The following is a 17144-nucleotide window of genomic DNA, read 5'->3' as shown; positions in this document are numbered from 1 at the left end:
CGACATATATAGACAGACACAGAGGCAATTTAACATTTCCCAGCTTCCAGCTTCATGAGGGTATGGTGGAGTACTTCCTCATTCTTCCTCATTCTTCTGCACACTGCTGGAAGGTTTTATGGTGTCGTAAATTAGTTAAATTAGCCTCCCCGTATAAAGCAGTATTTACATTTCCTACTTGACAGATGCAACTGTCTTTTCGGCTGCATAGCTCAACAGCAAGCTAGACTAATAATGGTCGGGAGCTTACTCCGACTCAGACTTATCTTAAAACTGTAATTTAAGATAATAATTAAATATTATTTTAACTTTCTTCAACTGCAAATGTGATTATGTATCCATCCAATAATAATCAATACACTAAAATAATAAGTGTAATAATAATAATAATAGAATAAAATAATAAATAATAGAGAAAAATAATAAATGTAATAATAACAATAATAATAGAGTAAAATAATAAATGTAATAATAATAAGAGTAAAATAATAAATGTAATACAGTAGAGTCTCACTTATCCAAGCTTCACTTATCCAAGGTTCTGTATTATCCAACGCGGTCTGCCTTTTAGTAGTCATTGTTTTTGTAGTCAATGTTGCCATGTTTTGGTGCTAAATTCATAAATACAAGAATTACTACATAACATTACTGTGTATTGAACTGCTTTTTCTGTCAATTTGTTGTAAAACATGATGTTTTTGTGCTTCATTTGTAAAATCATAATGTAATTTTATGTTTAATAGGCTTTTTTCTTAAACCCTCCTTATTATCCAACATTTTCGTTTATCCAAGGTTTCTGCCGGCCTGTTTATCTTGGATAAGTGAGAATCTACTGTAATAATGACAATAGAGACAAATTATAAACGTAACAGTAACAATAATAATAGAGTAAAATAATAAATGTAATAATAATAATAATAATAATAATAATAATAATAATAATACATAGAGGAAAAGAATAAATGTAAATAACAATAATAGAGAGAGAAAAAATAAATTACGTACGTATATACTCGAGTATAAGCTGACCAGGACCCTCACTCGAGTGTAGACCGAGAGGGGCTTTTATAAACCAAGGTGGGTTTTTTTAGTCCTAAGATAAGGACTGAAAAACTTGGCTTATACTTGAGTATATACGGTACTTGAAAGCGGAGACACAAAGACACACATTGGAGCTTTACCTCATTGATCTTTTTGCCTTTTAATGCTAAAGATAAGAGTGACATGTTCCATTGTGACACCGGAACTAGAAGTGCCGATTTGGAGCCAGGCATGGCATTGTGAGAAGAAGCCCGTGTTGACTGTTCCCTGATTGATATTTACTTGGGGACAATGGGACCAGGATGTCCGAATCCAACAGATTCCTGTGTTGTTAATCCTTTCTGTCCCGACCAAGCGAGACACCAAAGCCATTCCGAGCAGAGAGAAGAAGAACGGCAAGTGCAGAGTTGGAAGAAGCAACCTTTTTGGTGACTCCAGCATCCAGAACCATCACCACCATCCTCACCAATTAGTGTGCTGTGTTCGCTAAGAACCGCTGGGAGTTGTAATCGAAGCAATGGAGCACTGAACCACGGTAGCTAAAGTGGTCCCAAACTGCATTCATTCCATAGTGTAGACGCTCTCTAGGTCACTACGAGGGCTATCCAGAAAGTACATTACGTTTTGGAATTAAAAAATGAACAAAGTATAGGAGAAAACATTTACCATATGCAGTTGAAAGCCACACCCAAATACCACTTCTCAACATAGTCGCCATTCAAATCTAGGCATTTATCATAGTGATGAATGAGCTTGGCAACTCCTTCCCCACAAAACTCTGCCGCTTGCGTCCTCAAAAAGTATAGGAGAAAACATTTACCATATGCAGTTGAAAGCCACACCCAAATACCACTTCTCAACATAGTCACCATTCAAATCTAGGCACTTATCATAGTGATGAATGAGCTTGGCAACTCCTTCCCCACAAAACTCTGCCGCTTGCGTCCTCAACGCAGCGTTTTGGTGACAAATGCACAACTGCGGGAAGGGGAAAGTGGCTGGTTGAGGAAGCAAGCAGCAGAGTTTGGTGGGGAAGGAGTTGCCAAGCTCATTCCTCGCTATGATAAGTGCCTAGTTTTGAATGGCGACTATGTTGGCGGGCAACTCCTTCCCCACTTGCATCCTCAACGCAGCGTTTTGGCGACAATGCGCAGCTGCGAGAAGGGGTGACCGGCTGGTTGAGGACGCAAGCGGCAGAGTTTTGTGGGGAAGGAGTTGCCAAGCTCATTCAGCGCTATGATAAGTGCCTAGATTGGAATGGCGACTATGTTGGTGGGCAACTCCTTCCCCACAAAACTCTGCCGCTTGTGTTCTCAACGCAGCGTTTTGGCGACAATGCGCAACTGCGGGAAGGGGTGACCGGCTGGTTGAGGATGCAAGCGGCAGAGTTTTGTGGGGAAGGAGTTGCCAAGCTCATTCATCGCTATAAGTGCCTAGATTTGAATGGTGACTATGTTGAGAAGTGGTATTTGGGTGTGGCTTTCAACTGCATATGGTAAATGTTTTCTCCTATACTTTTTGAGGGCGCAAGCGGCAGAGTTTTGTGGGGAAGGAGTTGCCAAGCTCATTCATCGCTATGGTAAGTGCCTAGATTTGAATGGCGACTATGTTGAGAAGTAGTATTTGGGTGTGGCTTTCAACTGAGTATGGTAAATGCTTTCTCCTATACTTTGTTCATTTTTAATTCCAAACGTAATCTACTTTCTGGATAGTCCTGGTATGAATGACACCTAAGTAGCAAAGTCACGTAAAAGTACGAAAATAAAGAAAAGTTAAAGGCAGAACTCGGAAGTTAATGTTTAGGATGAAAGCCCTTTGAGGGATGATAGTGATGGAAGAGACCCCCTAAGGCCATCCAGTCTGATCCCTTTCTGACATGGAGGAAGGGCACAATCAAAGCACTCCCAACAGATGGCCATCCAGTTTCTGATCAAAAGCCTCCACTGAACTCTGAAGCAATGAGTTCAGGTGGAATCTCTTACTCTGTCATTTGAAAGCATTGCTCCACTGAGTCCCAGGATGCTGGGAATTGCTGTTGCATCAGCGCATCTTCCCTTTGGCATAAGTGGTGGAGAGAGCTGCAGAAGCATCAAAGTGAGTAGTTTTGTTTCCAAAAAAAGAAAGGCGAGACGGGACGAAGCATCTTTTAATCTCATGACCCCGAGGTGCCTCCGAAATAACATCTCGCCCGGGTCCCATCATGCTGGGCTTTGCCAGGCATGTGTCAAGGGCCTTGCCATGCGCCGTGCGCCAACCTGCCCCTTGTTATGCGCTTCCTTCTCCGCTCCAGTCGTGTCCGCACCTGCCTTGCGCCTCAATCATGCTCCTCTCCGGGAAGGGAGTTTTTGCGCCCACAAATCGAGCTCTTTCATCCACTTTATGCACAGAGACTTCTCTCTTTTGTGGTTTGGCTTCCCGTTCTGCAGCCTTTAACTGCAAAGCTTGGCCATAAATATTTCTGGTGCAATAAATATCGGAGCCAAAACCTTGGCACAGAAAACCTCCTCTGCCAGGGTTTCTTTCCGCCACGATTATGAAAAGCGGCCGTTGCATAAGTCATTCCTCGGCTTGAACTTGCAATACAATGTTCGGGCCACGATTTCCATTCAGTTGCTCCAGGTCAGCATTGTCATGGTTGAGCCTGCAAAGACCTGGGGAATTGATTTAAAACTGTCTCTGTTCTGCTGCCGGAGAACCAGTTTGAACAAGTGGATTTCTGTAAGCAACCAGAGGGACTATTGTGATGCCAAACTTTGCGCAACTTGATATGAAACTTTTAAAGAGTTTCAAATCCATCTTGGAAAAATAAAAATCATGAAGTTACTGGGATTTGCAGGACAGGCGATGACGGCCAAAGAGGGGCCCTTGGGATGCAAAATTATCTTTTGCATTGCTGACCCCGCACAAAGCCCTTTCGCCCCATTGGAAAGCCATGCATCGCAATGGGGGACCCAAAATAACAAGCCTTCATGCCCAGACCCGTCTGGGGCATTTCCCTTTCCGTCAGCACATTTCTCGCCATAGCTGTGTAAATTTCGGCCCGGAAGACAAAAGAAATCCATAATGCATGCATTTCATAGGCCCGGTGGTGCAGAGAGCAACGAGGGGCCTTTGCGGAAATCAAAACCTGAGGATTATGGACATGAGGCTCTATCTCTGGGAGCATCTACACTGTGAGATTAGGGCAGTTTTGACACCACTTCAAAAGCCATGGCTCAAGAGTATGGAATCTTGGGGTTTGCAATAGCATGGCATTGTGGATTTTCCAATAGAATTCGCCATAGTATGGAATCTTTGGATTTGCAATAGTGCAGAATCATGGGGTTTGCAATAGGATGGAATTGTGGGGTTTGCAATAGTACAGAATCGTGGGATTTGCAACAGGATGGGATTTGCAGTAGTACGCAATATTGGGATTTGCAATAGGATGAAATTCTGGGATTTGCAATAATACGGAGTCATGGGATGTGCAATAGTATGGAATCATGGAATCATAGTATGGAAATGTGGGGTTTGCATGAGTACGGAATCATGGGATTTGCAACAGGATGGGATTTGCAATAGTGCGGAATCGTGGGATTTGCAATAGGATTGAATTGTGGGATTTGCAATAATACAGAATCATGGGATGTGCAATAGGATGGGAATTGCAATAGTACGGAATCGTGGGATTTGCAATAATACAGAAAAACGGGATTTGCAATAGGATGGGATTTGCAATAGTGCGGAATCGTGGAATATGCAATAGGATGGAATCGTGGATTTGGAATAATACAGAAAAATGGGATGTGCAATAGGATGGGATTTGCAATAGTACAGAATTGTGTGATTTGCAATAGGATGAAATTGTGAGGTTTGCAATAGTATGGGATTTGCAATAGTACGCAGTATTGGGATTTGCAATCGGATGGAATTGTGGGATTTGCAACAGTACGGAAGCATGGGACTTGCAATAGGATGGGATTTGCAATAGTACGAAATCTAGGTATTTGCAATAGGATGGAAACTTAGGATTTACCATAATATGGAACCTTGGGATTTTGCAATAGTATGGAATTGTGGGGTTTGCACGAATATGGAGCAATGGCATTTGCAATAGCATGGAATTTGAAATAGTGCAGAATTGTGGGATTTGCAAAAGGACTATTGTGGGGTTGCAATAGTATGGAATCGTGGGATGTGAAATAAGATGGGTTTGAAATAGTAGGAATCTTGGGGTTTGCAATAGGATGGAATGTGAGTTTTTAAATAATATGCAATAGTGTGGAATACTGGGATTTGCAATAGTGTGGAATACTGGGATTTGCAATAGTGTGGAATATTGGGATTTGCAATAGTGTGGAATACTGGGATTTGCAATAGTGTGGAATACTGGGATTTGCAATAGTGTGGAATACTGGGATTTGCAATAGTGTGGAATACTGGGATTTGCAATAGTGTGGAATACTGGGATTTGCAATAGTGTGGAATACTGGGATTTGCAATAGTGTGGAATGCTGGGATTTGCAATAGTGTGGAATACTGGGATTTGCAATAGTGTGGAATACTGGGATTTGCAATAGTGTGGAATACTGGGATTTGCAATAGTGTGGAATATTGGGATTTGCAATAGTGTGGAATACTGGGATTTGCAATAGTGTGGAATACTGGGATTTGCAATAGTGTGGAATACTGGGATTTGCAATAGTGTGGAATACTGGGATTTGCAATAGTGTGGAATATTGGGATTTGCAATAGTGTGGAATACTGGTGATCATTCAATCTACTAGTGTCCTTTTCAGCTGAATTGCTCAATAAAACCTCCTTGGCGGATTTTCCTTCAACTTGGCGGACCTTCTTCATTTCAGGCTTCAGGTTGTATTGCGGCTTATATTCTTCTTTTGGCTTCGCCAAGGTCCGTTCCCTCAGGACCGGATCGGCTTCCTTCTAAAGGGGCCTGATCCCCCAAACGCGGTCGATAACACTGGGATTTGCAATAGTGTGGAATACTGGGATTTGCAATAGTGTGGAATACTGGGATTTGCAATAGTGTGGAATACTGGGATTTGCAATAGTGTGGAATACTGGGATTTGCAATAGTGTGGAATACTGGGATTTGCAATAGTGTGGAATATTGGGATTTGCAATAGTGTGGAATACTGGGATTTGCAATAGTGTGGAATACTGGGATTTGCAATAGTGTGGAATACTGGGATTTGCAATAGTGTGGAATACTGGGATTTGCAATAGTGTGGAATACTGGGATTTGCAATAGTGTGGAATACTGGGATTTGCAATAGTGTGGAATACTGGGATTTGCAATAGTGTGGAATACTGGGATTTGCAATAGTGTGGAATACTGGGATTTGCAATAGTGTGGAATACTGGGATTTGCAATAGTGTGGAATACTGGGATTTGCAATAGTGTGGAATATTGGGATTTGCAATAGTGTGGAATACTGGGATTTGCAATAGTGTGGAATACTGGGATTTGCAGTTTCTCAAGGCCTTCAGCCTTCTCTGGCCTTGACCAAACTACAACTCCCACGATCCTGTGTTTTCAAAGTGCATTAAATCTGTAGCATTGACAATCCTTGGAGAGCCTGGTATTGTGTTTGAATGAAGGCCTGGGTTGCTTTGCACTGCAAGGAGGCCTCCAGCCCAGCAGAGGGCGATGATGGGAATGAGAGTCCTTTCCTTCTTTCCTGCAAGGAAATGACATTTGTTTTGGAGGAAGTTGCCCGGGGATTGAGCACGCGTGCAAAGGAAAGGCTCATTTTCCCCCCTTTTAATGCAATGCAAAATTTTATTTGCAAAATAAAATAAAATAAAATAAAATGGGGAAGAAAAGCAAGAAGGAGAAGAAGGTGAAAGGAGCCCAGAAAACTGCAGCCAAAATGGAGAAGAAAGTCTCCAAAAGAGCCAAGAAGGAAGAGGTCAGTCTTTTAGTATCCATGCAATTGCAAATAATAATAATAATAATAATAATAATAATAATAATAATAATGCAATTTGATGCCCTTTTGAAAGCTCAATGCTGTGGAATCCCAGGATTAATAATACTGCATTGAGCTGTCAAAGTGGCATCAAACTACATTATTATTATTATTATTATTATTATTATTATTTTATCTGGGATTATTAATTCTGGGATTATTGTTATTATTCCTGGCATTCAAAAGCATTGAGCTTTCAAAATAGCATGAAATTGCCTTATTATTATTATTATTATTATTATTATTATTCCTGGGATTATTATTATAATGCAATTTGTTGCTAATTTAAAAGTTCAATGCTGTGGAATCCCAGGATTAATAATAATAATAATAATCCTGGGATTCCACAGCATTGAAATTTTAACATAGCAACAAATTGCATTATAATAATAATAATCCCAGGAATAATAATAATAAGGCAATTTCATGCTATTTTTAAAGTTCAATGCTTTTGAATGCCAGGAATAATAACAATGATCCCAGGATTAATAATTCCAGATAAAATAATAATAATAATGCAGTTTGATGCCACTTTGACAGCTCAGTGCTGTGGAATCCTAGGATTAATAATTATAATAATTCCAGGATTAATAATTCTAGGAATAATAATAATGTAGTTCGATGCCACTTTAAAATCTCAGTGCTGTGGAATCCCAGAATTAATAATATTAGTCATAATATTTACTATTATAATAACACAGTTTGATGCCGCTTTGAAAGCTCAATGCTGTGGAATCCCAGGATTATTATTATTATTAATAATAATAATAATACAGTTTGATGCCACTTTAAAAGTTCAGTGATGTGGAATCCTAGGATTAATAATATTAATAATAATCATAATCCCAGGAATAATAATAATAATAATAATAATAATAATAATAATAATAATGCAATTTGATGCTGCTTTGAAAGCTCAATACTGTGGAATCCCAGGAATAATAATAATAATAATCTTAGGGTTAAGAATCCTGGGAATAATAATAATAATAATGCAGTTCAATGCTACTTTGAAAGCTCATTGCTGTGGAATCCTGGAATTAATAATATTAGTAATAATAATAATAATGCAGTTTGATGCTACTTTAAAAGCGCAATGCTGTGGAATCCCAGGACTAATAATAATAATAACCAGGATTCATAATTCCAGGAATAATAATAATAATAATAATAATAATAAGAATAATAAGAATAATAAGAATAATGCAGTTGATGCCAGTGTTGTGTAATCCCAGGAATAATAATAATAATACCAGGATTCATAATTCCAGGAATAATAATAATAATGCAGTTTGATACCACTTGGAAAGCTCATTGCTGTGGAATCCCATGATTAATAATATAAATAACAACAACAACAACAACCCAGTTTGATCCCACTTTGAGAGCTCAATGCTTTGGAATCCTAGGAATAATAATAATAATCATCATCATCATCCCAGGATTTATATTCCAAGGAATAATTATAATAATGCCGTTTTGATGCCACTTTAAAAGCTCAGTGTTGTGGAATCCCAGGAGTAATAATAATAATAATAATAATAATAATAATAATAATGGAGTTTGATACCACTTTGAAAGCTCATTGCTGTGGAATCCTGGGATTAGTAGTAGTAGTAGTAGTAGTAGTAGTAGTAGTAGTAGTAGTAATAATGCAGTTTGATGCCATTTTGATAGTTCAGTGCTTTGGAATCCCAGCATTAATAATAAAATAGCAACAACAACAACATAAATAGAGACCTCCTAAAACGACGGGAAGGAGGTGGGAGCACTTTCAATGTTTTGCCATTCCTTATAACGAGTGCATTTGCTTTTTGCAGGAAGATTTGGAAGCCCTAATTGCGGAATTCCAAACTCTGGATGCGAAAAAGACGCAGGTGCTGGAGACGCCGTGCTCTCCGCCATCGCCAAGGTAAGAAGCGCAAAGAGTGCGTCTCCATTGTGGAATTAACACAGTTCGATACCACTTCCACTGCCATAATTTTCTCCATTTTTCCCCACTTGTAGGCTGAACGCATCTCTGTCCTCGCACCCCGAGAAAGACGAACTCATTCTCTTTGGAGGTGAATATTTCAATGGCCAAAAAGTAAAGTATTTTTATTTTCATTTTTCTCGATTCTTAATCCTCTGCACATTTGTGTTTAATTCTGTTTTGATGTTTGCATATTTGTATAATTTTAATTGTACACTAATGTGTTGGAGGTTGTAGATATAAATAAACAGAAGCTTTACCACAGTTTACGGAACCAAAATATACCCTGCAAGTATAGCAAAGTGTCATTGAGGCTTGTGTAACAAGTAACGGTATCTTTACTTCAGTACAAAAGATCACACAGGGCAACAATATATACAGCAGTCTGTCTGAATTCACACAGAGAACAGAGAGAATAAACAGTCTTTAAATATGCCTCATTTGCCTTATAAATAATTAGGCTTCGGAGAGTTGGCCGCCATTTCCTTCCTGACTGTTTCCAGTCAGCGCTCTCTTCACTCTCCGAGGTTAAAGTGGCAGTTAAAACCAGTCCTTTTATATAGCCTTTAAATATGCCTCATTTGCCTTATAAATAATCAGGCTTTGGAGAGTTGGCAGCCATTTCCTTTCCTGACTGTTTCCGGTTAGCGCTCTCTTCACTCTCCGAGGTTAAAGTGGCAGTTAAAACCAGTCCTTTTATATAGTCTTTAAATATGCCTCATTTGCCTTATAAATGATCAGGCTTTGGAGAGTTGGCAGCCATTTCCTTCCTGACTGTTTCCAGTCAGCGCTCTCTTCACTCTCTGAGGTGAAAGTGGCAGTTAAAACCGTGTGTCTCAGCAGCAAGCTAGAGACAGTAGCCAATCAGAATTCTGGTTCCTGGCTGGCTCAGCCAATCAGCTGCTGACACATTCCTTTCCAGTCAACCCATTACATCATGGTGCCTTTTTACAAATCCCCACAAAATGGAGGATATAATAATAATAATAATAATAATAATAATAATAATAATAATAATAATAATAGACCATGCCAGATGACAACTGCCAAGCAGTCAGGAGTGGCATCAAGCGGCATTAATTCTACAGTGTAGATGCAACCAAAGTTTTGGCATTTTTTAGCCGTAGATCAAAATTCGGTTCAGGCCAAAACCCAGAGCAGATCGACAAGCCTGTTGAGTCTGGTGGATGCATATTGACAATGATGGCTATTGTTCTTGAGTTTGTTTATGTGATCTTTTTTGAATTATTTGGTACTTTCTTTTCTTTACAACTCTCCCTTTGCTTTCTTGTCCTCCAATATTTTCCTATGGGAATCTTCTATATACAGTAGAGTCTCACTTATCCAACGTTCTGGATTATCTAATGCATTTTTGTAGTCAATGTTTTCAATATATCATGATATTTTGGTGCTAAATTCATAAATACAGTAATTACTACATAGCATTACTGCGCATTGAACTACTTTTTCTGCCAAATTTCTTGTCTAACATGATGTTTTGGTGCTTAATTTGTAAAATCATAACCTAATTTGATGTTTAATAGGCTTTTCCTTAATGCCTCCTTATTATCCAACATATTCGCTTATCCAACATTCTGCCGGCCTGTTTATGTTGGATAAGTGAGACTCTACTGTATATAAAAATGTAATGAATGTTTGTAGAACCGAGTAAACAACAAAACCACTGAACCAAATCACACCAAGTTTGGCCACAAAAGACATAGTCATCCAATCTATGTCTTTCAAACAAAAAAACCCTAGAAAAATAAAGTCCAAATTAGAGGACGAGGAAGAGCCGTTTTCAACCCTGGCTGCCGGTCAGAAGGGTAGGCCCTTCCCCCTTTAGGCCCCGCCCACTTCGTCTCCTAGTGTGTGTATATATATATATGTATGTATATACCATATATACTTGAAAATAAGCTGAATTTTTAATCTCTTTTTTTGGCTAAAAAGGCCTCACTCGGCTTATAATGGGGTCAGGATCAAGAGAGACTCTTGCAAATTTGCAGGATTTATTATTATTATTATTATTATTATTATTATTATTATTATTACTATTATTGCAAGAACTGTTTGAGTCAAAAGGAAGGAGGTACAGGAGATATGTTTCTTTTCCTCCTTGTTTGTATGGCTTTCTTTCAAATCCACCCAATTTCCTGAATTTGCAGAGGACGGAAAAAAAAATCTAAACTAGGAATATCCTTTTAAAGTTATTGTTGATACCGTTTTGTTTTTGTTGACCACCCTCCTTTTTTCATTTAACAGAGTTAGTTTACTGTTTTTCTTTGAAATACGGTAAATATTCAAAAACATTTAACTTACTGATGCCTCAATTAATGTAATTTTTATTGGTATCTATTGCTATTTTGAAATTGACAAGTAGCTGCTGCATTTTCCACCCTCGGCTTATACTCAAGTCAATAAGTTTTCCCAGATTTTTTTGTCATAAAATTAGGTGCCTCGGCTTGTATTTGGGTCGGCTTATACTCGAATATATACGGTATATATGTGTGTGCGTGTATATATGTATAATTCCCTTTAATAAAGTCCTGAAGCTATTAAAGATGCCCATTATCTCTGGACCGCTGTCATATCCCTCGTTACGTGGATTTCATTAACAGCGTCAAGAGCGATGGTTAAACCGTCATCAATATTTCAGGAGCTCATTTAATTTTAGGAGGAGACGGATTCAGACCTTTTCGTGCTTTGTCTCCTACCGTTTCCCTTTCTAAGCCTCTATCGCTTTTCTGCAAAGATGGAAACTTTGGGTGCGTCTACACTGTAAAATTAATGCAGTTTGGTCCCACTTGAACTGCCCTGGCTCAATGCTGGGAATCCTAGGATTTGCATTATTATTATTATTATTATTATTATTATTATTATTATTATTATTATTATCCTGGGAGATGTAGTTTTTTAATGCTTCTCTGCCCAAATATGGTGATGCATCACCAAACTACACCTCCCAGGGTCCTATAGCATTGAGCCAGGGCAACTAAAGTGGTCTCAAACTGCATTAAATCGGCTGTGTAGATGCATTTATATAATTTAATGTGCATTTTATTAGACCGTTCAATGATTCCTTGCTGTTCGGACTTTTTGTAAACAGTTCCCAGCTGATATGGATTGGTTTCATTTGTACGTTGTGATATAAACGAGACTTATGTATAGATTGCAGTAAAATAACATGCATTTCCGTGTCCCCTGCAAACTACTCATTCTTTCCGTGTTGTCTTTTTTTGTTTTGGTGCCTCCCTTTTAGACCTTTCTTTACAACGATCTCTATATTTACAATATCCGGAAGGACAGCTGGACTAAAGTCGACATCCCGAACCCTCCTCCGCCGCGATGCGCTCACCAGGTGCGTCTAGACTGCTGATATAATGCGGTTTTGACACCACTTTTGGTGCCACGGCACAATGCTGGGTAATGCTGGGAGTTGTAGTTTGCAATCTTGGGCAGAGAAGGCTCATGTAGTTTGCTCTCATAGACTGAAGGCTCAAGACCTTACAAAACTACAACTCCCAGGATCCTATTGGAGTTGTAGTTGCACTCTTGGGCAGAGAAGGCTCAAGGCCTTGCAAAACTACAACTTCCAAAACCCTATGGGAGTTGTAGTTTGCACGCTTGGGCAGTGAAGGCTCAATACCTTGTGAAACTACAACTCCCAGGATCCAATGAGAGTTGTAGTTGCACTCTTGGACAGAGATAACTCAAGACCGTGTAAAACTACAACTCCCAGGCTCCTATTGGAGTTGTAGTTGCACTCTTGGGCAGAGAAGGCTCAAGGCCTTGCAAAACTACAACTTCCAAAACCCTATGGGAGTTGTAGTTGCACTCTTGGGCAGTGAAGGCTCTAGACCGTGTAAAACTACAACTCCCAGGCTCCTATTGGAGTTGTAGTTGCACTCTTGGGCAGAGAAGGCTCAAGGCCTTGCAAAACTACAACTTCCAAAACCCTATGGGAGTTGTAGTTTGCACTCTTGGGCAGTGAAGGCTCTAGACCATGTAAAACTACAACTCCCAGGATCCTATGAGAGTTGTAATTGCACTCTTGGACAGAGATAACTCAAGACCATGTAAAACTACAACTCCCAGGCTCCTATTGCACTCTTGGACAGAGATGGGTCAAGTCCTTGCAAAACTACAACTCCCAAAATCCTGTGGGAGTTGTAGTTGCACTCTTGGGCAGAGAAGGCTCAAGGCCTTGCAAAACTACAACTTCCAAAACCCTATGAGAGTTGTAGTTTGCACTCTTGGGCAGAGAAGGCTCATGTAGTTTGCTCTCATAGACAGTGAAGGCTCAAGACCTTACAAAACTACAACTCCCAGGATCCTATGGGAGTTGTTGTTTGCACTCTTTGGCAGTGAAGGCTCAAGATCTTACAAAACTACAACTCCCAGGATCCTATGGGAGTTGTAGTTGCACTCTTGGGCAGAGAAGGCTCAAGGCCTTGCAAAACTACAACTTCCAAAACCCTATGGGAGTTGTAGTTTGCACTCTTGGGCAGTGAAGGCTCTAGACCATGTAAAACTACAACTCCCAGGATCCTATGAGAGTTGTAGTTGCACTCTTGGACAGAGCTAACTCAAGACTGTGTAAAACTACAACTCCCAGGCAACTAATGGAGTTGTAGTTGCACTCTTGGGACAGAGATGGGTCAAGGCCTTGCAAAACTACAACTCGCAAAATCCTGTGGGAGTTGTAGTTTGCACTCTTTGGCAGTAAAGGCTCAAGACCTTGTATATATACAACTTCCAGGATCCTATAGGAGTTATAGTCGCACTCTTGGACAGAGATGGGTCAAGGCCTTGCAAAACTACAACTCCCAAAATATATAAAACTCCCAGGATCCTATAGGAGTTGTAGTTGCACTCTAGGGCAGAGAAGGCTCAAAACCTTGCAAAAGTTAATTACAACTTTTAGGATCCAATGAGAGTTGTAGTTTGGCCTCTTGGGCAGAGAAGGCTCAAGACCGTGTAGAACTACAACTCCTAATGGGAGTTGTAGTTGCACTCGGGCAGAGATGGCTCAAGACCGTGTAATACTATAATTCCCGGGACTACAACTCCCAGGACTCCATTGCATTAAAGTGGACATAATGTAGTGGTTCCGGTGTTGGATCCAAGCCCTGGAGACCCGGGTTCGAATCCCAGCTCAGCCCTTGGGTGAGACACACTCTCTCGGCCTCAGGAAGAGAGGAAAAATCCCATAATAATTGACCTTCGGGTCCTTATAAAATTGTCATAAAGGATGGTGTCCGCTAGATGGCACTCATGGAAGCCGTGTTCGTTTGGTCTGAGCAGCATTTGAGTGGCATCAAGCTCTTCTTGGGTTGGGGATGATGGGAGTTGCAGTACAAGCCTTGGAAAGTTGCTCTGAAATAGATCCTTTGGGAATTGTAATGTGGGTCAAAAATCAATAGACAACAAATCCAAAGGCTTTCATGGCCGGAATCACTGGGTTGTTGTGAGTTTGGCCATGTTCCAGAAGCATTCTCTCCTGACATTTTGCACAGTTTGTATAATAGTTGTGTGTTTAGTATCTGTACATTAGCATAGTCTTCGGTCGGTGTGTTTGTTTTAATAGTAGTTTTAGTGTTATATACTATTAAAATCTGCTATCTTTGTATTGTTTATGTGTGTATCTATCTATCTATATAATATATTATATAGTAAAGGTAAAGGTATATATCCTTTTTATATATTCTCTTTGCTTATGAATAAAAATTAATAAAGCACAAAAAAGGAATTTCTAGTGGGAACGCATAGACTATATACAGTATGTAGTCATATATATATATATATAAAGTAAAGGTATATATCCTTTATATATGTGTATATGTATGTGTGTGTGTGTGTGTATATATATATATATATTCTGTTTCTGAATAAAAATTAGTAAAGCACAAAAAAAAGAATTTCTGGTGGGAACGCATAGACTATATACAGAATATATATATATAGTAAAGGTATATTTCCTATATATATATATATATATATATATATATATATATTCTCTTTTTCTGAATAAAAATTAGTAAAGCACAAAAAAGGAATTTCTAGTGGGAACGCATAGACTATATATGGTATATAGTCATATATATATATGTTATATATAGAAAAGGTATATATCCTTTATATATATATATATATATATATATTCTCTTTGTTTCTGAATACAAATTAATAAAGCACAAAAAAGGAATTTCTAGTGGGAACGTATAGACTATATACAGTGTATAGTCATATATGAGGATCTCGGATGAATGGAATTAATTATATATATGTTTTTAAGGTTTTTATAATGTGTTTTAACAATGTTATTAACAGATCTGTTTATATTGTTTTGTTTTTATGATTGCAATTTGGGCATTAAATTTTGCCAATTTTTGTAAGCCGCCCTGAGTCCCCTCGGGTGAGAAGGGTGGGGTATAAATGTTGTAAATAAATAAAATAATAAACAAATATATAAATATATGTATAGTAAAAGTATAGATCCTTTATATATATATATTCTCTTTGTTTCTGAATAAAAATTAATAAAGCACAAAAAAAGGAATTTCTGGTGGGAACGCATAGACTATATAGATATATATATAGTCCTTCCACATTTGCGGGCTTAACTTATGTGGATTTATATATTCTCTCTAGCAATCTCTGGGTCTTCCAGTGCAACACTATGGTTGATTTCTGCCAAATATTGGCCATAGGTTTGCGTCGATGGACCTGCAAAATGCCTAAAGAGGACCTGGTTTTTCGGTTGCACGTAGGCCACCTTTGCACGAATTAAATGTGCAAATAGTTAACCTGCAAATATGGAAGGTGATGAATGTAGTTTTGCAATGTTTTTGCACCTTTTTAATCTCTCTCTTTTTCTTCTTTCAGGCTGTAGCTGTGGCTCAAGGAGGCGGGCAGCTTTGGGTCTTTGGCGGTGAATTCGCATCACCCAACGGAGAGCAGTTTTACCATTACAAAGACCTCTGGGTCTTGCATTTGGCCACCAAGACCTGGGAGCAGATCAAGTGAGCACATTGTTATTTTTGCCATTCAAAATCATAGAGTCAAAACCATAAGTGTGAAGAGACCAAGGGCTCTAAGTATAATATATTGCTATATTATTATTATTATTATTATTATTATTATTATTATTATTATTATTATTACTGTATATACTTGGATATAAGCCTAGTTTTCCAGCCCTTTTTTAGGACTGAAAAAGCCCCTCTCGGCTTATACTTAAGTGAGGGTCCTGGCTGGCTTATACTCAAGTATATATGGTATATTTATTATTTTTCTCTATTTTTACTGGTATTATTAAATTTATTGTTTTACTCTATTATTATTGTTAGCATTGCATTTATTTTACTTTGTTTTTTATTATTATTATTAATACATTTATTATTTCACTCTGATATTATTATTGTTATTACATGTATTATTTTACTCTATTATTATTAAAAGGATCCATAAGCACATTTACATTGAAGAAAATTACAATAATAATTTGATCAGAGTTGGACAGTCTTATCTTAAGATAAGTTTTATGTAAATATTCAAAAACATTTAACCTACCGATGCCTCGATTAATGTAATTTTATTGGTATCTATTTTTATTTCTGAAATTTATCACTCTCGGCTTATACTAGAGTCAATGTTTTCCCAGTTTTCTTGTGATAAAATTAGGTTCCTCGGCTTATATCCGGGTCGGCTTATACTCGAGTATATACGGTATATTTATTACTATGTTTAACTTAGAGCCCGCGGTGGTGCAGCGTGTTCAAGCGCTGAGCTGCTGAACTTGCAGACCGAAAAGTTGCAGGTTCGAATCCGGGGAGCGGAGTGAGCTCCCACTGCTAGCCCCAGCTTCTGCCAACCTAGCAGAAGGACTATTAAAAATAAATAGCTAAAATCCTTGTAGTAACTCAAGCTTTTTCCTGGTGTGATGTGTTGGCTCATACTATTTTTTGGCTGCCGTTTGCGCCTTCTGCAACATGCAATTGAAATGCCAGGGATGAAGGAAGGAGAGAGGGAGGAGAAACGGATTTTTTGATATTTTTCCTCCCCGTTTCCACACTTAGCAAGGATTGCATTAAAACAAAAGGCAGACAGCCACCCAGGTAAGGCACAGATGTTGGCAAAGCGGGGGCGGGAAT

At 38.7% G+C, this 17144-nt stretch overlaps 1 protein-coding gene across 2 annotated transcripts in view; it reads left to right on the top strand.

The window, feature by feature from the left end:
* The first annotated feature begins 6734 nt into the window (after window positions 1–6734).
* The window catches only part of klhdc4 (kelch domain containing 4), a 27801-nt gene continuing 17391 nt past the window's right edge, over window positions 6735–17144 (top strand). The window contains exons 1-5 of one of the 2 annotated variants that reach the window (XM_062961491.1): window positions 6735–6956; window positions 8837–8928; window positions 9024–9102; window positions 12251–12349; window positions 15877–16013. In XM_062961491.1, coding sequence (XP_062817561.1) covers window positions 6858–6956; window positions 8837–8928; window positions 9024–9102; window positions 12251–12349; window positions 15877–16013 — 506 coding nt within the window. In that variant the 5' untranslated portion in view covers window positions 6735–6857. Of the gene's footprint in view, window positions 6957–8836; window positions 8929–9023; window positions 9103–12250; window positions 12350–15876; window positions 16014–17144 lie in introns of those variants that run through there. The other variant, XM_062961492.1, reaches the window with a different exon arrangement.

This window comes from Anolis carolinensis, unplaced genomic scaffold, assembly GCF_035594765.1.
Source record: "Anolis carolinensis isolate JA03-04 unplaced genomic scaffold, rAnoCar3.1.pri scaffold_9, whole genome shotgun sequence".
NCBI lineage: Eukaryota > Metazoa > Chordata > Lepidosauria > Squamata > Dactyloidae > Anolis > Anolis carolinensis.
Note: the sequence above shows the minus strand (reverse complement) of the source record. Positions and strands in the feature narration are given on the sequence as shown.